The sequence below is a fragment of the Uloborus diversus genome, chromosome 6 (assembly GCF_026930045.1).
Source record: "Uloborus diversus isolate 005 chromosome 6, Udiv.v.3.1, whole genome shotgun sequence".
Lineage (NCBI taxonomy): Eukaryota > Metazoa > Arthropoda > Arachnida > Araneae > Uloboridae > Uloborus > Uloborus diversus.
The window spans coordinates 126,725,715-126,750,215 of record NC_072736.1 but is presented as its reverse complement, the minus strand read 5'-3'; the positions used below and the strand labels follow the sequence as shown (position 1 = coordinate 126,750,215).

At 32.7% G+C, this 24,501-nt stretch overlaps 1 protein-coding gene across 1 annotated transcript in view; it reads right to left on the bottom strand.

The window, feature by feature from the left end:
* LOC129224738 (high affinity cAMP-specific and IBMX-insensitive 3',5'-cyclic phosphodiesterase 8B-like) overlaps positions 1 to 13,653 on the bottom strand; it is a 209,831-nt gene extending 196,178 nt beyond the window's left edge. The window contains exon 1 of the mRNA XM_054859286.1: positions 13,112 to 13,653. Within this exon, the coding sequence (XP_054715261.1) occupies positions 13,112 to 13,189 (78 nt within the window). The 5' untranslated portion in view covers positions 13,190 to 13,653. The remainder of the gene's footprint in view (positions 1 to 13,111) is intronic.
* Positions 13,654 to 24,501: the final 10,848 nt, after the last annotated feature.

Genomic DNA, 24,501 nt, shown 5'->3' with positions numbered 1-24,501 from the left:
ACAAAAAAAAAAAGTCCTTTTGTCCCGCACGTTAGAAGTCTCATATATTTCAATAAAAATAATTATTTAAAAAGGTAATGAACAAAATTTTGTTGCTTTAAGAAATTACAAAAAGCAAAAACACCGCACAACTGTGGCTGGCAGGAGCGACGAATGATGCTAATATTTTTAGTCGCCTCTTTTTCTTTTAATTTATTCACCACCTGCTGAGAGGTGACCATTAATCTCGATCAATAGAATATCTTTATTAAGCTTATCAAATATAGGGCATCAAAATTTTAAGAAAAGTGGTATCTCATGTTTATGTGGCGGTTGAAGTAATAGAAAAGTATGTTTCTTTGGAGTAACCAGGACGCAGCATCAGTTACAAAATGTATAAGTATTAAAAAATAATGATAAAGATAAAAACTGGGTATCGTATCTTCTTCGCATACTTCCGCTCAAGTTCTTACAGTGTAGCGGTACCGAGAAAAAGCTGTTCAAGAAAGATAAGTAAGTTGATAGGCCTCATCAAGTCATTAAAAGAGAGCAGTTTTATTTTTTCACGGAGATTAAACGTCAAGGCGCGTGGCGTTTTTCTCCCAGATGATTAGCACTATCTTTTGGATTTAAGTTTCCTCTCGAAACTTACTTTAATTCAGATTTTTCAGGCTGTCAAAAATTGTTTGAAATTTCAGTTAAAATAGTTGCAAAATACCTTATCAGTCTTAGGATGCAAATTTAATTATTGCACTTATGCACTTTTTTAATCAAGGTGTTAGAGACTTTGTTTCAAATAAGCAAGTTTTAAATAACTAAAACAAAAATTAAAAAAAAAAAATGCAGAATTAAGAGGGAAAATTCTTTTTAAAGCCTTGTACTTTATTTAATAAAAAAATTTTGAAAAAAAAAAAAAATAGAACCGACTTCAAAATTGCTCTAAAAAGTGAAAAATATTTTTATTCTTTAAACACCATCGATAATACTTTTAAACATAATTTTTGAAGTTGGCGCAAAAACAAAAAGTAAAATCCATTGTAACCATGCTTCGTTCATACTGTTATCAAAAAATCATCCAAAGTTAGGAACGAAACATTTATATCGTTACTCAAATATGCTGTCATCAATGCGTAATGCATGTGGTAGTGAAGAAACTGGGCCTGATATAATTTATAGTTGTAACTGAGTTATGGCTGTGAATGATTTTATCGATCGTTTTTGCGACAACTTCAAAAATTATGTTTAAAAGTATTATCGATGGTGTTTAAAGAATAAAAATATTTTTCACTTTTTAGAGCAATTTTGAAGTCGGTTCTATTTTTTTTTTTTTTTTATTCTTTTTAGTGTAAATGTATTTCAGAAATATTAAGAAGTTACCATAACGAAACTTTACCTTATTTTTTTCATAAAAATGCTCCATACTAAAAAAATAAAAACACGCGTTAAACTTTAAGCGATTGACAATAAAAATTTATCTTTGTTCCTCGCTGGAATTCATTTGTGTGTTAATTTAATTATAACCATTTAAATATTACGTTTTCCCTAACTAATTTACATTTCACAGCATAGTTGCTTTTTGTGCAATCCTGTATCTTCTTACTCAGCCCAAATCATTTGTTATTGGCATACTTGATAACGATAAAAATACTACTATAGTTGAAGCAAATCTAACGTAGTAGCATTGTGAAGGCTAAGCAGATCCTAATCACAGCATAAACCTCGCTTCCACGTTAGGTTTACCCCCACTATAGAGCAATGACACTGAAGAAACTTGATGCTTGCTTCAGAGAAGCCTCCATTCAAAATTATCACCACAATTACTATTAATATTATTGTTGTATGGCACCAAATTGTTGAAACAATGGGTTTTATGTTTAATCATTAAATAGGGAAATTGCATGAAATTTATTGTTTTTTGACCATAACTTTTTTTCTAACGAACAAATATAGTCAAACAAAGTATTGGGACCTAAGTTGAGCCATCCCCTATCCATTAAAAGAAGAATCATCAAAATCGGTCCACTAGGTGAGACGCTGCGAGTGGACAAAAAAAAAATATATATATATATTATACACATACGGTATGAACTGTTAACCGCCTCCTTTTTGAAGTCGGTTAAAAATCAATTGCAAGTATTTTATTTATCGACAAATAGAAACTGGCAGCAGATAAAAAAATTTAATTGCGTTTCATTTCTTTGTCGGCCAGCAATGAATTCGGTTACCAATCGCGTGAATAAAGGCTTAGCCATATTTATAATCTGCTTTTAAAAACGTTATGATTCGAATTCTATATAACATGGAAGTTCTAAACTAACTCTATCAGATGCAGAAAAAATTACTCTTTATTTTGGTACTAAATTTTTAAATATGTTTTCACTACAAAAGTCGTGAAAAACCTTTTAGGGGTTTTTAATTAATATTTTCGTTAATTAATGTCATCCAAAATCGGTTTTTCAAAATCGGTTCATCCGTTTAGGCGCTAAAGTGCTACAAACAGATACACAGATACATAGGTACGTCAAACTTATAACCCCCTTCCTTTGTGTGCCAGAGGTTAGTAAAAGAGATTGAGAAAAAAAAAAAATACGCATATTATTTTATCATTTACATATTATTTACTTTACTTTTTTTTTTTTTTTTTGCCTTATTTTTTGTTCTAAACCAACATTTCTATTATAATCATAAATTATATTATGGAGTGTATTATGTTTATAACAATCGCACCTTTTTCAAAAGACGAAAGAAAATTTCCACATTGTGTAAGAAAAAAGATAATTCCAGGTCCGTCATTTCAAAATTTTCCTGAATGAGGGGGGGGGGCAAAGACTTTGTGTTCAACGCATTTTAAAAAGGTAAAACAACAAGATACGAACAAAAACGCCTAATTTCATTGCGTTTCTAAAATCCGGGGGGGGGGGGGGGTAATTGACCCCCCCCCCCCTGATCACCCAAATGACAGGCCCGGATTCATCTCTTTTTTTGGATAACACTACTCGCATAGGATAATACACTCCATTATATTATTTACTAGAAAATCCCGCTAGTTAAGATATGATGGGTGAAAATTGCTTTTACATTTGAACGAAGCAATTGCCTGTTTGGTGATATTTTGATAGTTGAAATTTTAACCGTAACTCTGGTCGATTAACCATAAATTTTAGTAGATAGTGTTCATTGCTGACCAACTTTTTGGTTTCTTCTAAAATGACAGTCTTACCAGTAAAACAGTTAAGTTACCGGATCCAGTTCAGCCTTGTGAAAATAAAGTATTTCCCCGCATATCAAACATTACCAAAAAATATCCCATTATCATGTCGTTGCTCGAGTTTAATTGTTGGTGATGTCAGGAGCATTACTCGATCATTTGCTATTATATATATATATATATATATATATATATATATATATATATACAGGGTGATTATAATTAAAGTTCCATTTTCAAAACGCTGTAAAAAAAAAAAAAAAACACTGGTCGGAAGGACCTCAAATTTCAACGGAATATTAACGAAGAAGGTTGGAAACGTATGGAAGAAGAAAAATAAATAAGTTGGAATTTTTAGCAATAGATGACGCTGTAAAGTGTGATGACGCTGTAAGTGCCAGAATATGTAAATTAAAACACCTGTCATGTGCACGACTCATTGAAGTTGTTATAAAAACGCCAAATACACCTTTTTTCTTCATTTCGCATCTGAGAAGTTCACTATGACTGTCTCAATGAAAGACCTGGACGTCACGATCACCTGATCTTAACCCGTGTGACTTTTGGATATGGGAAAGCTGTTGTGTTCAGTGCTCTGATTGCAAACTTTGTTGAACTTAAGTCGCGCATTGCGCAACATATTCTAAACGTGACCCCGGAAACACTTCAATCAGTCGTGGATTATGCTGTTTCTCGATTTCAACCTGTTACAAAAAACGGGGGACATCATATTGAACATCTTTTGGACCAGTCTCACGAAAATTAAAAACCGATTTGATTTTTACTGATGCTTTTTATGCGGTTTTCAGCCTCAGTACAATTAAAACTGATTTTTCCCATCCGATGTGGTATGACCTTGCTGTGTTGGATGGGCTTACTTAACTAACAGTATCACACCTGTACCCTCGTGCACGCTGAGTAGTACGGTGTTTTAACGAATAGTTTACACCTTAGGTAATATTTTATAATTTATTTGTCATTTGTAGTCGACCACTATTAAATTATGATGCTTACATCGCCATCTATTGCTAAAAATTCCAACTATTTATTTTTCTTCTGCCATAAAGTTCCCCCCTTCCCCAATAATATTCCGTTGAAATTTGACGACATTCTGACCAGTGGTTTTATTTTTACAGCGTTTTGAAAGCGGAACTTTAATTATAATCACCCTGTATATATATATATATATATATATATATATATATATATATATATATATATATATATATGAGGATGATTGAAACAGAAATGCTGATTTTGGACGAAAAACAATGCACAATATACAAAAAAAAAATTAATCAATAATATATTTTTAAAATATTTACTTTCTCAATGGACTTAATCAAACGCTTTTCGATAAATAATTACAAAAATAATCATTTAGCACTTTAAGCTGAAACCTGATAAAAATGGAGAATTAATTTTTTCGCCCACCATGAAATTGAATTTTTTGTGGGATTAAGGTATTCATTTCTCCGGAGACGTCCATCACTGCCAATTTGTTTTCAAAATCAGAACAAAAAAAGAAACCTGCTGAAAACTTCTGCTCTAAATTCATATGAGGCGAGATAAACTTGAACTTAAACTTTTAATTAATGAACGGAGCTGCGAGATTAGCTTAACAAATTGAGTATTAGAAAAATGGCTAATTTAAAGCACAATACGTTTTTTTTTTTTTTTTTTTTTTGATGACAGAAGTTAATGATGAGCAAATTATTTCAATGTGTGTGTTTGTGTCCTGGGTGACCAGTAATTAATGCGTTGATGGTAAAAATTAATTTCTCAAAAACTGCCGATTCAAAACATTTCATTTAAATTTTAAAACAAAGTAAATACATGAGAATTTGTTTGATACATTTTTCATGTGTCTTTCATCTCTAGTTATAATATGGCGCAACCGAATAGCAAAATTCTGCATAAAACGCTGAAGTGTCGAAATTTTAATGCTTTCAATAACATTTTGAATTGCAGTTTTCCGGTCATCGATGCTCTTGGGGTTTCTAGCGTAAACTTCCCAAGCGTCCCACAAAAATGAATCGCAGGGGTTCAAGTCCGGAGAAAAGGTTGCTCAATTAATTCCCATATTTTTCGATTTTGGGTAGCCCAAAGCCAAAATTCGCACATTAAAGTGCTCTTCACAGGGTTGGCAAAAACCCGGGTTTTTTTTAAAAAGCCCATGGACCCAAGGTTTTTTGGGTTTTTTAAATAAAACCCGAAAAACCCAAGTAAAGCTGGGTTTTTAAAAGAAATGTGGTTTTTTTTTTTGTCTTTTTTTAGGGAAAATGTGGGGTACTTGTAGCATATTGTAGCGTAAGTATATGGACAAAGCACAAAAATTATCTTGGGCTAAAAAAAAGCTGGAAAATTCACTGTTTTCTGAAGAAAAGTATAAAAGAAGAAGAAACCCAAGAATGGGGAAGTTTCAAATTTTTTAGTTTCCATGATTGCTAACAGTTAAGGCAAAGTTACTTCTCGAGTGATAAAATCTATTGTTCGTTTTTAATTACTACTTTTTTTTTTTTTTGCATTTTACTTTATTGTATTTCACTTTGTTATGCAAAACTACTGTAGAACCTCAAGTAGTTTAAATCCCTTTTTACTGAATTCCAGCTCAATCAAGACATTTCTTTGAATTTTATGTTGCCTGTTTTTCTATTTCTGTATACAGAGTAATATTAAACTTTTTCGTAAGATAATGAAAATACTGTACATCCTATTCTGTTTTCTGTCCAACCGTTTGTAAAACCTGCTAATTTCTAAAAAATATACCTTGTTTATTCGAGATTTGTGACATGTTGGTTTGCACAAAATATAATTCACATGAAAGCCTTTTAGCTAGAGTAGTTTCCTCTATACAATCTACAAATATTGAGAAAATCAGACGTGACAGGACTTAAACAAGATAATTTGAGTTATTTATTGACAAGTTAAAGAAAAAAGTGAAATATATTTATTTAAAATCTTTGAAGTATTTTTTTAATGCCGTTAAGAAATACTGTTAAAGTTCAAAACTCATTTTTTTTTTGTCCATTGTCTGTGGTAAAGAACAAATAGAAAAGAAGTTTAAATTGTGAAAGTACTTAAAATTAATTAATTTTTTTTTATAAACTTCACAGAAAATTTAAAAAAAACCCCAAAAGTAGGCTAAATAATGGTTTTTTTTAAATGTTTTTTTTCAAAAAAAAAAAAAAAAAAACCATTGGGTCCAATCCGGCTAACCCTGGCTCTTCAAACACATAAAGCAGTTCATTGGTGCGATGAGGTGGTGCGCCGTCTTGCATGACCCACGTGCTTTCGAAATTCAAGTCACTTTGAATTGCTGCAAAGAACTGATTTCCCAAAATTTCCACATATCGTTCAGAAGTGAGTCTGTCCGTTTTCTAAAGCTTAAACTCAGTCGCAAAATTTCTTTGAATCACAATTGGGCTGTTGTTGTTCGAATAATACGTTCGAACCATGAAAAATGGCTCAAAAACGCTATGTCTCGACATTTTCACTGAAAAATAAACAACAAAAGCCAACTCAATGAGACTGCGCAACAAAAATCCGCTAACGCACTGAATCTAACCGCCAAGTTTGGACTAGATACGCCAACCAATTTTCGAGAAAGTGAGATTTCTTTTCAACGCGTAAATCACTGGTCACCCTGTGTGTATATATATATATATATATATATATATATATATATATATATATATATATATATATATATATATATATATATATATATATATATATATATATATATATATATATATATATATATATATATATATAATACGAAAAAACTCAGGAAATTTTACATTCATGCAAAACTTGTCAAACAGTTTCAATGAAGTATCAAATAAAATTATAACGCGGAAAGTTTTTTTACAATTGTTATTTTCCTCCTCAATCAATTCACATATTTGGGTTTAATTACATACAACATTTGCAAGTCTCGTGCACCCTGGTACACAGGAAAAGCGAATGTTATACAAACCAATGCCAACTAATTAATTTAAAGCAAAAAAATTCTCAAAGTTTTTATTCAAAGTCAATACTCTTTAACTTTGTTTAACAAAGACACATTTAAAACATTTTGATATTTAAAAAACATAAAGTTGAATTTGTTTCTGCAAAAATTAAAATTTTTGTAATCATGAATCGCAGCTACCTGTTATTTATTTATTTATTTATTGAAACGGATTTCGTTTTCTTCGAATTTCTAGATATATTACAGTTGATCGGTCGTTAAAATTATAATTTCGCATAAATTTCTGTCGATTCTTTCAGATTTCCTATTGGTACTAAATTTCGTTCAAAAAGTATACTCATAAATCGTAATATTCTAAAATTTATTCCATTAACTACTAAGTAATCACCATCACCAGTTGAGCGATGCGTCATGAAACATCGATGTAGACCTCACATCATTAAACCGATTTCGAGTTCTCCTGTAAACCGATGCATCAATAACCGCACCGTCCATAAACATTCACTTCCTAATGGCATTTTAGCTTTCCAATTCAGTTGCTACATGTTTGCTGCCTAATGCTATTTTCTAGATTTAACTGAGGGAGCCGAAACAAAATTGGCAACAAATGCCTTTTTGTTACTCTCGAAATTTTGGAATAGGTTTTTGTTGGGCACTATAGTTCATTTTGTAACAAAAAAGTAAAAAAATGCAAGAGCCCTAAATTTTGTAAAAAAAAAATCTCATATGTAAATAACCTAAAATTGTCTAAATTCCGTCTAACAGGTAAACATTCATTGAGAGATGAAAAGTACAGGAGCAGCTGTTTTTCTACGCAAATCCAGCCTAGTTGCAATACAAGAAACCATTACCAATTTTATCCGTTAAGTGATGAACTTCAATAAAGATTTTGTTTTCTGGAAGATTGGTTTTTTTTTTTTTTTTTTTTTTTTTTTGAACTTCAGCTTATGAAAAGGTTTTTTTTAGCTTACTGAATCAGGTGTACTTTCATCAGAGACATTTTTAACACTTCCACAAACGTAATTCTCGCATTCAAAATCGGAAATACGCCTATTAAATGTCGTCAAGCGCATATTCACGTTTTGTATTTTAAATAAAACTTTGGCATTGAAAAGAAAAAGAAAAGAATCACAACTGTAATTTTTGAAGCATTACACTTGAATAGTTTTCATTTTAAATTCAAAATATCAATTATTCTAAATAGTAAAATACAAATTGCGCACATATCTTTTTTTTCTTTCCGTTTTCCATTTCACCCATACTAAGTTTGAAACTTTTTTTTCTCTCCTTTTTTTTTAACGAAATTGATGATTATTATACTGCCACGGGCAGGTAAAGGGCAGTAACTACAAATTTTTCTTTTTCCTTTTTTTTTTTTTTGCATTTTCGTCACCTATAGTACGTTAGCGGAATTGTACATGCTTGCTTGTTCGGTTTCCGCTGAAAAAAAAAGGTGCGAAAAAATTATCGCATTTTTATTTATTTATTTATTTGCATTTTTGTTATCTATTGTGCGCTAACTTTATTTTACAAGCTTATTTATTTGGTTTCCGCAGAAAAAAACCCGTCTTATTCCAACATTTTCCTATTGTTAGTATTGAATCGAAAGCACATTTCTTCAAATATCTCGAATACTCATTTCTGCAGATACTGCCGTTTACCTGCACACGGCAGTATAATAGTCTCTACTGTTTTTGTATACTTAACTCCTTCAAATTTTATTTTACACGTGTAAAAACGTCAAGAAGCATTTTCACATCAGTTAATAACTTTTTTCAAATTATTCTCACTCAAATATTCATACAAATCAAATATCCATACAAACATTAATTTAATGATAGTAGTATAAATTCTCCGACAAACGTTAATAAGTATAATAAGAAAATATTTCTTGTTGCAATTATGACCAGCAAACAATGCTCATAATATAATGTATGATTTGAATACCTAAAAGTGAGAACATGCAGCAAATCTAAAAGCAACTCAATATTCAGAAAACGGATACAGGCCCAAAAACTAGTGATGCACGTAAAGAGACACAATGCCATGCAATCAATTCATAATAAAAAAAATCTTTTATATGTAAGTTAGGTGAGGGGTCAACTGAGTTCCCCCCCTCCCAAAAAAAGGCGCCAACTTTGACTCCCAAAAGGCGCACAGGTTCTAAGGCAAAAAAAAAAAAAAAAAAAAAAAAAAAAAAAAAAAAAAAAAAAACCCTCGAGCACGAAAAAAAAAAAAAAACGAAGTTGCACAGGTTAAAGACGAAAAAAGAAGTTCACAGGTTTGAAGGCGCCAAAAAATAAATAATCAAATAAATAAATAAAATAAATAAAAAATAAATAAATAAAATAAAAATAACACCCAAGGCGCACAGGTTTGAGGGCGAACCGGCCTGCGGGCCGATGAGCCGGCGGACCAGTTCGCCCCAACTATGTATGGGTGAAATTCGGACGTCTGTTTGGTAATCATATCCACGGAAAAGCTACGATGTAGTGTCAACATTTTGAAGAGTACGAGCTAGCGCACTACTTATTTGTCTGGCTGTACATTTTTAGAAAACTCATGTTAAAACTGAACTGTGAGGGTAAAATCCGGACGTCTGTTAGGCAAGTATATCCACAGAGAAAATATGATGTAGGGGAATGTGGGGCAAAGTGAAATAGCGGGGCATAGTGAAAAGATGAAATATTTATTCTGCATTTAGTACCACCTATTTGGTAATAATTTAACAATGTAGTTGCACATGTAGTCTATTCCAGTCAGGAAAAAAAAAATACCGCCGAAGATTAAGGCTTATGATAATACAGGCAATTTTCGAAAATTGATACTCTTATTGTAACATTTGCTGTAAGTCAAAAAAAGTTTTTGATATTATAAAATAATAAAGTTCTTGATATTAACATTTTAAATATGACTTGAGACCTTCTAATATGCGGTGGAATATTTATTTAGTTAATATTAAGCTTAATTGTATTTTAACAAATTTGTATTCGAACTCAAGTAGTCGAGTAGATGCGGGGCAAAGTGGACAGGGCAAAGTGAAATAGCTTATTTCTTTTCCTAACTCAATCATGTACTAAGAAACTTATGTATTTATTTATTAATTCATTCATTTTCATTCCGTCATTTAGTAAATAACTTATTTACTCATTCATTCACTTATTTTCTTATTCATTTACTCTGTCACTCGCTTATTTGTTTTTCTAGAAGAATTAACGTAATCATTTTTTTATTGTTCCATTTTCTTTTCATTTATTCATTCAAATGTTTTTTTTTTTTTTTTTTTTTTTTTTACAGAATCATTCAATCAAAAATAATTTTTATAATCAAATAAAAAATATTTCATTAGAAAAATATTTTTCACTTTGCCCCATAAAAAAAAAAAAAAATTCCACTTTTTTTTTTTTTTGAAGGCTCAATATTACGGTTAAAAGTAAAAATAATAATGTTTCAATGCAAGTTTTATCATAAAATACAATATTCTCTCTTTTTGTACTGAAATTTTCAAAACAAATTTTCAATTTGTTCAATTTGAAAAAGCTCAGTAAACTTAGTCACTTTTTATGTTAGGTAAGCATAATCACGGAGAAACTACTATGTAGTGTTATTATTTTGAATAAGAGCTGGAGCGTTATTCTACAGTTTTGGAAAATTTGTGTTGTTAAAACTGGACTGTACGGGTGAAATCTGGAAGACTGTTAAACATATCGACGAAGAAATTACGATACGCGTCAATATTTTGAAGAACAAGAGCTGACGCGGAATTCTACATTTTTGGAAAAATTGTGTTAAAACTGGACTGCACGGGTGAAATTCGGTTCGGACGTCTCGTCTGTTAGGTAAGCATAACCACAGAGAAACTACTACGTAGTGTCAACATTTTTAAGAATAAGAGTTGTCTCGTAACTAATTTTCCGGGCTCTACATTTTTTAGAAAATTTGTGTTAAAATTGAACTGCACGGGTGAAATTTGGACATCTGTTAGGTAAGAATAACCACGGAGAAACTATGATGTAGTGTCAAAATTTTGAAGAATAAGAGCTGGTGCGTAACTTATTTGCCGGGCTCGACCTTTTAGAAAATTTGTGGCAAAACTGAATTTTACAGGTGAAATCGGGAAGTCTGTCAGGTAATTTAATTTATAGAGAAACATTGAAGTTGTGTCGACATTTTATAGAATTCTAGCAGGTGCGTAACTCAATATTTTCAGAAAATTATTTTAAAAATGTCCAAAATTTTACTTTTTCTTTACATATAGTGCCGCGAGATGGTAAAGGCCTTATCTGCAGGAATGAGTTTTTGAGATATTTGAAGAAACAGGTTTTGGATTCGATACTAACAATAGAAAAATGTTGGAAGTAGACGCTTTTTTCATGCTTCATTTTCAGCGGAAACTAAATAAGCAATCTTGTACAATGAAGCTGAAGTATAGTGGATGACAAAAATGCAAATGCATAAATAAATAAAATAAAATAAAAAATAAATGAAAAAATGAAAATTTCGCAGATACTGCCTTTTACCTTCCTACGGTAGTTTACACAGGGCCGTAACCAGACTTTTGTTTCAGGAAAGGTTTTACCAACACATATCTCGTGACATCTATATGATTAATCAAATTCGCTTTTATTTGTATATTCGTATATTTTTGTTTCAATATAGGTATTCATATGAGGGGATGCTACTTTTCGGGCATTAACATGAGCACATATAAAGGGTGAGGTGTGAATGAAATAAAGAAAAAAATCTTGTGTAAATTACGAAACTTCACTCTTGATAGATATTCATGTGTATTTTTCAAAATTCAAAAAAAAAAAAAAAAAAAAGCGATCCGTGTACTCACATAGGCGCATTCGAAGTAATACTTCTTAAACTGATATTTTTTGAGATTCACCGAATACGTTACATTTTGAGTAATGTGCTTTCAAATTCAAATAATTTTGACGATTTTGTTAACCTCAGGTATTTAAAATTAAAGGAAAGCGCTGTATTGTTTTGCGAGAAATGATGTCCTTAATAACTCAATAATTAAATACTGCAGATAAAGCCATGAGCTTGTACAATTCGTCAATAATAAGGATTTCCTTTTATAAATTAAATTGAAGAAAATAAATAAATAAAATATAAAACGGTGAAATATTTTTTCAGTAAAAAGGTATAATAATGAAAAGCATTGTTTGAAATACTTTTGAAAAATTTCGGAGGCGGTTTGAACCCTAAAAACACACCCCTTAAATACGGCCATGAGTTCACATCAGGGGTGCAAGTGGACCCAAGTAAAATTTTCTGACGACAGTGTGAAATTTTCGGAAATTATGAGGAAGCTCGAACCTTCCTCCATCCACCCCCGTAAAAACTTTTCAAACATGCCTAGAGAAATCATTAAAAAAAAAAAACATTTTAAAAGTTACGAATAAATACCTTTGTGCTGAAAATTAAAATAATCAGTTATCCAACGTTTTGAAGCACAAAAATTGCAAATTACTGCAGACACATGTTTCGGTGTTACAAGGAACACCTTTTCTCGATGTCTATTCATCCAGAAGCTTATACTTCTTTGCATTGAAAAAGGTGTTCCTTGTAACACCAACACATGTGTTTGCAGTAATTTGCAATTTTTGTGCTTCAAAACATTGGATAACTGGTTATTTCATTTTAAAAGTTTTTTTTTTTTTTTTTTGAATGTAAATGTGTTGTTAGCCCAAAATTTTCGGAATTTTCTGAAATTTCAGATCACTCTAACACCCCTGGTTTACATATTAATACTTCCTTACTAATACCAATTCGATCATTTACTGATTTCAAAGTTAACAAATATATATATATATATATATATATATATATATATATATATATATATATATATATATATATATATATATATATATATATATATATATATATAGGCGTCATTAATTTTTCTTTTCCAAATAAATTCCTGAAATTCTTACCTTTTCTTCCGTGGTTCCAGAAAGATTCCATATTGATTCCCACACAAATGGGATTAGATTAGGCATATCAGTTTCCATTGGATATCAGTTAGCTTTTTTTCTCTCCGCTACAAAAAACATTTGAAAAAGAACACCACGCGAAGAACGAAAAATATCAACAACGGGGAACAGATGCGCCTTCCCATCGCAATTGGAAGAAAACCAAACAGAAAGCGCGCCGCTATCAGCCGAACGAGCACAGAACCCTTTTTTCTTTTTCGTTTTCTTTTCCACCGATGCCACTGAACGAAACTAATTCATCTGGACACAACCTTGACTCGTATACTCCTTCCTTATTTATTTGTTGAAGATTCCATTAATCGAAACAAGAAAGAACGTGAGAGTGCGGCAGGGTGCTCAGACGACAGATAAGAAGCTTCCATTGTATTGTTAACACTTATAAAGTAGTTCAGAACGCACAGGAGACCGAAAGCGACAATTGCCGCCCGTTTCAGATGTGACGCAATCAGAGCTGCATTTTATCCTACGTAAATGAAGACTAATAAAAATACAGCACTGACAGGAAGGGCGAAATGGCAGAGTCGCTAGCGGCTTGCAATGCAACTACTTGCTGCTTTTTCGTTAGTTATTTTCCTTTTCTGTTTTTACTTTTCGTTGAATGTCAAATTTCGAACAATGCTGAACATGCTGCGGTAGGCGTTGTTTCGCGGCTAAATGTATGCAGCGCCGCTGAGCGGCCGTGCAATAATTTTCGTGCAAAATTTCTTGATGTATTCTACTGACTGTTCTGGAAGTGTTTTCGGTTCAACTTCTGAGTTAAATATGAGAAACACCTGGCTCGGTGGGATGGAATTTATTGTACAAATTGTTTTTCGTCTTGATTTTGTGAAAACAGTAAGAAAGTATTACTAAAATATTTCATCTGTTACCCTGACAAAATTTGTTATGAATAAGTAAAAAATCCAAACCAACCGCGAGAAGTTTTCAACTACATTTGCAACAGCAATGGAGCGGAGAAGCATTGTAAAACAGAAAACACCTTCATCTGTACACTTACATCCAAGCTCGCAACAATGGGGGTGTTTCCTTCAGTTAAAAGTACTACCTTTTGTCGTTGAAATTGATAGAATCAAAAAATTACTAAATTAATTTTAAAAAATGGAGTCAGAAAACACTTTTATTTTCTCAACATGTATATTTTTTCTTTGTGTGACGTCACAAGTGAAGAAAGTCATCTTGAATCAGAGCTTGGTTGTCTTTTCTGGCAAGATATAGAGATGGAAATGCATAAAATTAGGGGTGCCCCCCAAGATCAAGGGCGCACCCCTGAAATATCGTAAAGACCCCCCCCAAAAGCAAGTGCCCCCCTAAAATGAAAAAATATCCCTAAAAACAACCCCCTAAAAATTTTAATGGCGCAGTCTGTGCCATAACCAGCCCTCTCCCCCCCCCCCCCCGCAGGTGAGCACCCATGATAAAGTGTTTCACAAAATGATAGATTACGCTAAGTTTTTTTCAAATAATGAATCATTTTAAGGAATTCGATGACGTTCAATGAAAACTTAGCCTTGCAAAGAAGAAATCATGTCACCAATCTTTTTACATATTAAATATGCGTGGTTTAATTGTTTTCTGATAAAATTGGCATTGCGTATTGTACCTCCCCCCATTATGTTATGTAGATTAATTAAACAAAGAGGCACTATTTAGAAACACAATAATTATTTTATTTACAAGACGAACCATCTCGCCATTCCGGAATACGCCAACTCCCGAATCGAATCAAAAACATTCCGAGCTGGAGTTGAGTTGCAACACAACGTTGAAAACAATTATTACGAAATAAAAAACGTGTATTTATAAAATATACCCCCCCCCCCAAAAAAAAAACATTGAATTCAAATTATGTTTTTCGCAATCACGAGTTGCGACAGGGCCCTACTCATTGGGGGCTATTGCTTCTAGAAACAGCTCCTGTCCCCCCAAGCCTACCCCTCCTCCTAGGCGGTTACGTGTGTATAGTTGTGTGTGTGTGTGTGTGTATGTGTAGGCGCGCGTGAGTGCATGTGTAGGCTTGTGTGTGTGCGTAGACCTGTGTGTATGCACGTAGGCGTGTATATGTATAAAGCCTTGTGTGTATGAGCGTGTGTGTGTATGATTGCGCGTGTGTGTAGGACATGGACGCCATTGACCAGGAAAAACGGATCCCAGGAGGCAGTGCTCGGAGCCGCGCCTGAAGAGGCCGACCGGAAATGAAGACGGTGAAATAAAAGCAATAAGCAATTGTCATTGCTCAATAAATAAATAAATAAATAAAATAAATGACAGGCTTGTCTACCATATCTACGTTTGAAAGGAATGATTTCTCATTGTTTTTTTTTCCCCCTCGCTAAGAATTGTTACTGTTTATTTTATTTTATTTTATTTTATTTATTTTTTTTTTTTTTTTTTTTGCAAATAAATGATCTAAATGCTTCATGAGTCTCAACAAGTTGTAAATAGACGTTTCAGTTAGAATGCTATACTTCCATTCCATCGCCATTTCAATATATTTTTGTGAATTTTTAAAGGATCCCACTTCGTTCGAAAAATAATTCTGCTCAAAAATGATACATTCAGGACACAGTTCTTTCCCTTTTAGTGTGTTTCGTTTTCGAGAAATAAATATGTAAGGATGTTTCTTTTCTGAGTTCTATCGCTCACAATTTCCTAGTTGGGCAACAAAAACTTCTCTATTTCTCATATCGCAAATTGAATCGCCGTTTCATTTCCTCAGTCTTTTATGCCTTTTTGTTTCCAATTAATGGCGGACATTCCAACGACAAAAGGGACCGACGGAGGCGCACAGGAGTAAAGAATACTTTCACCAATAAGTTCATTTGCTGAAAAAGTTCGAGTTGAAGATCTTTCTTCCTTCATTTTTTGAAAGGAAAGCGAAAGTGGAACTTGTATTCTTTTTCCTGTGTTATATCAGTTGGTATAACATGATGGTTGAATTTATTCTTTGGCTTACTTCACAAAAAAGTATTTTCAACCCTCCAATTATATTTTTTCTCAGTATTTGTTGAAAATAAAGGATCAATTTCAGCTGCAAGCATTCGGAGAAAAGTTTTAAACATTTATTAAAGTATTTTTTTAAAATAAAACAGTGAACTGTATGCCTAAAAGACGTTATCGTATAAGAGAAACGTAACCAAATATTTCATTCCATTTCCAGGCATAAAAAACGAATTACATTCAGTTAGGATAGACGGAAATAAAATTCCCATGTTTTAATTTTCAATGTCCCTTAGCAATTGGATACGAGTTGAAAGATTTTGTCATTGCATCTAAAATTACTCCTTGAGATGAACTGTAAATGATAAATCTGACTAGAGGACAGTTTCGTTGACTGAGTAACTACAGCTAGGTAACTGCAAATTTGGAAAAAAAATGGAACGTTTCACTTTTTTGATAATTTTTGTTTGAAAGAACACTGTAAAAACTGCGGTTTGCCCATGGCACCTTTGAGGGTGGAATGTTGTAGCACCAGAGACACCCCCTTAGGGCACCATTTAGCTCCTTATGGCACCCTATGACCCTTCTAAGGTTGCCATATGGCTTCTTCTGTCAATCCTTCTACAATGTTGCACCTTAAAAGGTGCCATATGCAGCTCGTAGTCTTAACAGGGAAGATATAAATACTTCTAATTAAATAAAATTTGGGAGATGTAGTGTAATAACATTTAAGTCAAGTCTTTACGTTTTCCAAAAATCGTGAAAAAACAGTCATTTGATAAGTTTTTCTCGAAGTAGTATGAAAAATATATAAAAAAGAAATTGCAATTACCTACTTGTTGCATTCACATTGTAAAACAAACTCAGTTTTGACGATTCATCAATCCTCGAGCACTATTTCGTTATTTTTGAAAAGCGTCTTTTCGTCACCAAATCACGCAATATTTAACGAAAAGAGAACCCTCAAATTTTAACGAAATTGTTTCGTTCTGATTTGTCGCATTGCTATACGTCCCGAGAGTTTTCTTTCCCTTATCATCTCGTCTCTCGCCATTTGTTAGAGAAAATGCATGAAAAGACCTTATAGTTTGGTCAATGAACGATTTGGAAAAACGAAAGATAATGCAGTTTTGAAAATTGATACACACGTACAGAAAGGGTTCATGATTAACATACTAAAAATCCCCGGTGGTAAGGTGGAAGCTCGCGCCGCCATCTTGGATTTATTTCATCTTTTTCTAAAAAACTATTATTTCGAGAAAAAATGTCAATTAGTAAATTAAAGAACGCAAAAACATCTTTTATAAGCTTTTTTTTTGTTTTGTTTTTTGTTTTTCAGCAATATCTAATGTCAACTTGATGATCACGTAGTTGTGTAGCTGCTTCCGTAGGTAGGAAAGCACTGCCATCTTTTTCTACTATTCCACGGGGTATCAAACAGAGCCAGCGGGAGTGGGAAAGGTACACTACATGACCAAAAGTATGGGGACACTTTCAAAAATTCACATTTTTAAGGATTTCTCAAGAAATAAGAGACCAATTATAACTTTTGTCACATAAAAGGTATGCTCCAGCTGTCATTTTCCAAAAAAGGTTATATCACCCTTGCGTTTAGGGGATCAGCAACAAATTGAGGAAAACAAAAATGTTTTTTGATCATCATTCGTCATAAATAGCTGAGAATGAGCTGTAAATTTCAGAAATTAGTTAGCTTAATATTTACAATTATTTTATGTATTTTCGATAAAACATCACTGATATTCACGAAGATAAAAGCATTTCTTTCAAAACTACGAATTTTATTTGAAGGATTTTTGTTTCATAACACAAAGTTTTCCATCAAAGTTTACCAAACTTTCAAAAAACTTGACAGCATACAAGAGAAGCATAATACTAAAATACGAAATTAAAATGTTGAAAATTTGATAAAACATGGACATTTCAAGAACTTCATTTTGCAATGTACATGAGTGAAAGAGAGCGATTTCTAACTTTCATAAGCTAAAAAAAGAAACTAGATTCCTCAACTCATGATAAAATTCCAGCTGAATATCTTAAAAAATTCAGAAAGTTATCAGCGATCTAATGAGCCGAATTTGGAAGGATAGGCGACGAATCGTAAGGGATCGTTCGCCAATAATCTGTTTTTAACATGAATAACACTGAACGATTGCAAGTAAACGTTGCTAACTTGCGAACGATCCCTCACGATTCATCGTCTATCCTAGAATTATTGAATTTTGGCTTGAAGTGCTTGATTAATGATTTGAACTTAAGTTGTGCACTTAGTTTTTAACAAAGATACACAGGGTGTTCAGTTTTACCCTGCAAGACCTCTATTTTCGCAACTGTTAGTCCTAGATGCATAACTTCCAATTGCAAAAACATTCAAAATCAGATGCAGAGTTAAGATATTGAAAGTTTGAAGCAAAAGTAAAAATGAGTCAAAAAGTACAAAATTTAACTTTTTATACGGGCCCTAGACTCCCTAACTTATATTTAGGGAAATAATCTCCATTGAAAGATATTACTAACACAAAAAATTTGACATATGTGCTACCAAAGCTCAAGAAGATGCTCGAGTTCAAAGTTTTAAGGGGCCATATAGAAGATGAGATTGGAACTTATCGGCCTTTAAGAAGAATGACAGGTTGTCGAAAAAAAAAAAATAATAATAATTTGAATTTTGACATCTTGAATTCAAATTATGTTTTTCGCAATCACGAGTGTGTCTATGTAGGCGTGTGCGTTTGTGTGGAGTGGGGTATGTGTGTTTGTGTGTAGGGGTATGTGTATGTGTGTAGGCATGTGTGTTTGTGTCTGTGTGCAGGTATGAATGTGTGGGTAGTTGTGTGTATGTGTGTGTATGTTTTTGTGTGTGTGTATGTGTAGGTGTCTGTATGTATGCGTGCGTGTATGTGTTTGTGTATGTGTGTAGGTGTAAGTGTGTGATTGTGTGTGTGTATGTAGTTGTGTATGAGGGTGGCAGTGGGAAAATAAAATGATAGCACGCCAAAAACAGTCAAATAAAAGCAATAAGCAATCGTGATTGCTCAAAAATATTTATATTTCTCATTGCTATTCAAAAATAAATGCAAATGTTATGCCATGATTCGCAAAAATACACTACAAAACCTCAATCAATTTGAAAAACCACTCTATGCACACATATAATTTCAAACCCTTGATAACTGCTATATTCCCCCCCCCCCCAAAAAAAAAGGTGTTATTGACTGCGATTGTAAAGTGCTGTAAGTTAAAAAACGTTGCGGTTCATATCTCGGTGAATATTGGTCGTACAAATCTCAAACATTTTGTGTTGGAATTATTTTTCAATGGAGATTATTTCCCTGAATATAAGTTAGGGGACCTAGGGCTCGTAGAAAAGTTAAATTTTGTATTTTTTGACTCATTTTTATTTTTGCTTCCAACTTTCAATATCTTAAATCTGCATCTGATTTTTAACATTTTTGCAATTGAAAGTATATGCATCTAGGACTAACGGTCGCGAAAATAGATGTCTTGCTAGCTAAAACAGAACACCTTGTATATTGTAGGTACTCTTTTTGTTCAGAGTTTTAAGCTCTACAAGTTATTTGTTTGTATGTATGGCCATTGTAAGAGTTATTTCTGAGATATTGCTAGGTTAATGAAAAAACAGGTGTTTTTGTCACTAATTTGAATGTAACGGCTAAAGCTCACTTTGTGGAAAGGGGCAAATTTAGTTTGGTCACTCCAGACTCAAACTGCATTGATAGAAAAAATTTCCAATTTTCCATCAATTTCTTCTGTATTCGATTTTTTTTCTTCCACTCCCTAACCATCTTACTACTATTATATATGCGAAAGTTTGTCTGTATGGATGTATGGATGTATGGATGGATGTTTGTTACTCTTTCACGCAAAAACTACTGAACGGATTTTGATGAAACTTTACAATAATATAGCTTATGCATCAGAATAACACATAGGGTAGTTTTCGTCCCGTTATGGGGGGCAAAACCCCCTTAGGGGAGCAATAAAATACGATTTTCGTACAAATTCTCTAATATAGGGTTGAAAAAATACTTGCACATATTTACATTATATGTTCATCGAAAGCTCTGATTTTTCTGCTGAAGATGGCACCTATTCGAAATTTCTAAGTGGAATAAAAAACGAGTTATGAGCTTTTTAGTTCCATGTTCGAAGGCTTTCCTCAACTCAATACAGTATTTAGTGTATCATCTCAACTCCCTGTCGATAGCGACAATTGTTGTATTGTTGACTATCTTGCTTTTCGTGACTGTTCAAGGCTTTTCTCAAGTCAAATCTTGAAGTAAGATTTTTGCACAAGATTGGCAAATAATATATGATTTGGCTGATCATTTTCCATTTAAACGGAACTTTAATGTAATTAATGGTTTTTATTATTATTTATGCTGATTGAACACTTACTCATTATCCAACCAATCAGCAGATCGCCAAAATTTTTGCATAAAGATTTCCGTAGCTGATGCATTTGGCAGTTTTTTTCAACGTCGCTGTTTTTGAAGCCGAAGACCACGTCATAATGTTTCTCAGCTTTCACCATGTAAACAAAATATCGCCAATCAAAGAATCTTTAAAAAACTTTTTTTACTGTGTTAAATAATCCAGCAACTAAATTAGGCAAATCCATAAACAGCACAAAAACTGCCATTAATTTTCCTTTTTGCACAATTTCAAACAATCTCCAAATTTTACTACTTATTTTGGAAACATTTCGGATGAAACTCTTTAGTGCCATTTTATGGTGACCAAAAGTATCTCAGCACCTGGCGATAATATCTTTGTAACGAAAATTAATATCATATCGTTTTACAAAGTAAGGAAAGAAGGAGGGAGCATCATCGAAGGTATCCCAAAACGATTCCCGCAAATTCGGTAAAATCGCACCAAGAGCCCACAATGATTGAAATTTCCCAAAATAACTAAAGCAAGTATGTTAAAAAAAAAAAAAAAAGTATCAACAGATTAATCTTTTTAAACATGAGAAGAATAATTTCATGTTTTGGAAATTTGTATATGCTTAAATATAGTGCTTTCGTTTCTCAATCAATACTATTTTGTTCTTTATACTTATTGCTATTTTACTTTTATGGGTAAGGAAGAAACTCGATTTTTAATCACGTCAAAAAGATGTGTTTTAAATTCTTTCACTTAAACCAGAAAACAAAAGCAAGTAACGATTTCTTCTCATAATTATTACTGACCAAGGCGACGCCGGGTATTTTTGCTAGTTGGTCTATAAAGATCTCTTGATAGAAGGGGGAAAACTTAGTATGGTCGTCACATACCCATACGGCATAGATTAAATTAATATTTCCAGCTTTCCACCAATCTTCCGTACTCGATTTGGCTTCATTCCCAACCACTACACTAAACATCTTTTTTTTTTTTTGACGGGCAAAAATATTTGCCTTTTGTTAGTGTCCGTAGACCAGGAGAAAGGTTTTATTGAATTTTAAAATATTTAAACCATGAGCAGTATGTTGTATTACATTTCCACAAAAAAATTTTATCAGAAATTTGACTAAATCGTAGGATAATACAAATCAATGAAAAAAAAAAAAAAACGGAACGTCTACAAAAATTGTGCTTTTTTGATCGAGTCTGCAAAACATATTTTAGCATAAACGGGATTGTTAGACGCAAGATAACGGGATTTTTTTTTTTAATTTGAACTAATTAATGTTTTTTTGATTCAGTTGTCGCATTTATGTCATCCGTTATAAAGCGGACAATTTTTTTTAAATAGAATAAACTGATCGATTTTTCTGTCCGTCGCAGTTTCTAGCACCAGGTGGCAGCACTAATTCGACGGAGCAACTTTTCTTAGGGATTATTCATAAGCATCCATCCTTAAAAGAACGGTGATGTAAAGAATCTCAAATGCAAGTTTGCCCATCCCCTTCAAGAGCAATGGCGCACCCCTCCCCCCAAGACCAAAGACCCCCCAAAAGCTAGATCCCCTCCAAAAGGAAAAATATATCATCTAAAACTTTTAATGGTGCAGTGTGCGCTATGACCCCTACCCCTCCCTAGGTGCGCACCCCCCGCAAATTAGTTTTCAAAAATAAGTTCCATCAATATGTAAATTACATTTTGGTTGCTTTTCGAAATGCGGCACAAGAGAATCAAAATTTTGAAAATTATGATTGAATTAAAATCTTTAATTTTGGTTGAAGCTTTAGTTTGAAGTAAGGTAAGTTGCATATAGCATTAGGCGAGAGAGCAGGTGCTGAATCTGGCGCCCTTTCCCATCTTTCTTCAAGTTTCAACGAAGAAAACACAGAAATTAGGGGGCATTTGCCGCCTCCAGAAGATGATGCTCGGGGAGCCTCGGAATGCTAACCCCAGATCCAGCAATGTCAATAATATCATCAAATATACTGAAACTGCGTTTGAGGAACTTCAGTTTCTAAAAATTTCTAATCATAATTTCTTGTGTACACAACTTCTGTAAATACTATTCTATATTTCAATAACAATACGACATCGATGACAAAACATCGAAGTCAATAATTAAAGTATCGATGGTATCGTTATCTATACATCAACGAAATATCATCGAATTTTTCAAACATCGATGTTCTGGAACATCAATTTATTTAAAGTATTTATATACACATAATGTGTGTATTTCTGCAGCACATATAATATATGGATAATGCATAAATAAAGTATTTGTATACATGAAACTTTAACAAATGCTTTTATGGGAGAAAAGTCAAATCTATTGTAATATAAATGAATAAAGCTTGCATAACACAAAAGAAGAAATACTGAACAAGTTTTACGCAAAAATTTCGTCTGCAACGCTTGATACGTCAGCCGCAGTTCATTTCTACTCAAAATTAAATAACTGTATACGTAAATCGAGTTTTAGAAGTTCGGAGTTTTGCATCATTGAAGAGATTTCGGTTGTTTCGAGTTTCAAGCGAAGCTGTAAATGTAAAAACTTCGTTCTGATTACGAATTCGAAAATTTAAATTGATTCACGACGAGTTTTTTCTTTACAGACATGTAGGGAGGGTTTTTTTTTTTTTTTTTTTTTTTTTTGAGCAATCGTGAATGGCTTACTATCTTTATTGATTAAGTTGATGTTGCTCTGATTTTTCAGATTGCCATGACAGCGTTTGTTTTTAATATTTATTTATAGAGCGAAATATTTTTCGTCAGAGTTACAAATCGTCTGCAATTTGATTTTATTCATATTTTTTCAGGGCTTACTCAAGCAGAATTTAGATTGAAAAAAGGGCTTTTGAGTTCAAATTCCATTTTCACGGGAAAAAAACACCTGTACTTAAACAACAAAACTTCATCTAAATACAAAATTTCCAGATTACTGATTCTCATCATTTAAGATTGATAAGAAATAAGAATAAATAACGTTGCTCTCTGTAATTAAGCTTTACGAAAAGTGCACTGGGGATATTGACCATAAAATCCTTATTACGGCATCCGATTCACCATTTCCTTTTTTATGGATATGCCTCCAGTCATAATATGATGGGTGAAAATTTGTTGGTCATTTCCAGTCTATTCCATTTGTAAAAACAAGAAACCCAACGAGTAGGGTCCTATCGCGATTCGTACAACCTTTTAATAGCACACAGAATGTTATACAATACGGGTGACGTCATGCGCAGAAGTGCCGTTTTTTAAAACCCTATAACTGCGTTCTAGTTTAATTAATTTTCTATTTAATAATGGTTGACATACGATAAATTGGTTTTAAAAAATGGTTTCTTCTTCTCAATGTCCTCTACATATAAAAAATAGTTTTTGAAAATGTGCAATGGGGTCGTTTCCAAAATTTTAAAAGTATTTTTTTCTGAAAGAGCATGCTTAAAAACATAGGATCTGACTATTTTTTAAATAATTTGTTTAAGTTTAATATTTAAAAAAAAAATACTTAAATCGGCGCGCTTTCAATGTTTATGCTTCTGTCCGATGACATCACAAATGATGAAATGCCATTCTGTGCTGCCATTTACAGAGCAAAATATTTAATTCGCATCTTTACTCTTGTGTATTGGCAACAATATGGTTGATAGCAAGCGTAGAGCGCAGTTTTAATTCGCTTCTTATTATCATAATGTGGAATCGCGGTAGAAAGATGCGGCAAAGCGTATCATTTGTGACGTCATCAAGACCACGCCTTGTTTGAAAAATCGGACATTTAAAAAAATAATTAAAAAATAACTGTTGGGAAAATGAAAGTATTTTCTGGGTCCATATTTTTTTTTCTTATTCTATCAATTTCAGTGACAAAAAGGACTACTTTTGACTTAAGGAAACAACCCCATTGGGAAATACTTAAGACTTCTTTTTCGTACTTTTCTTAACGTTTGAATGTATACATAATG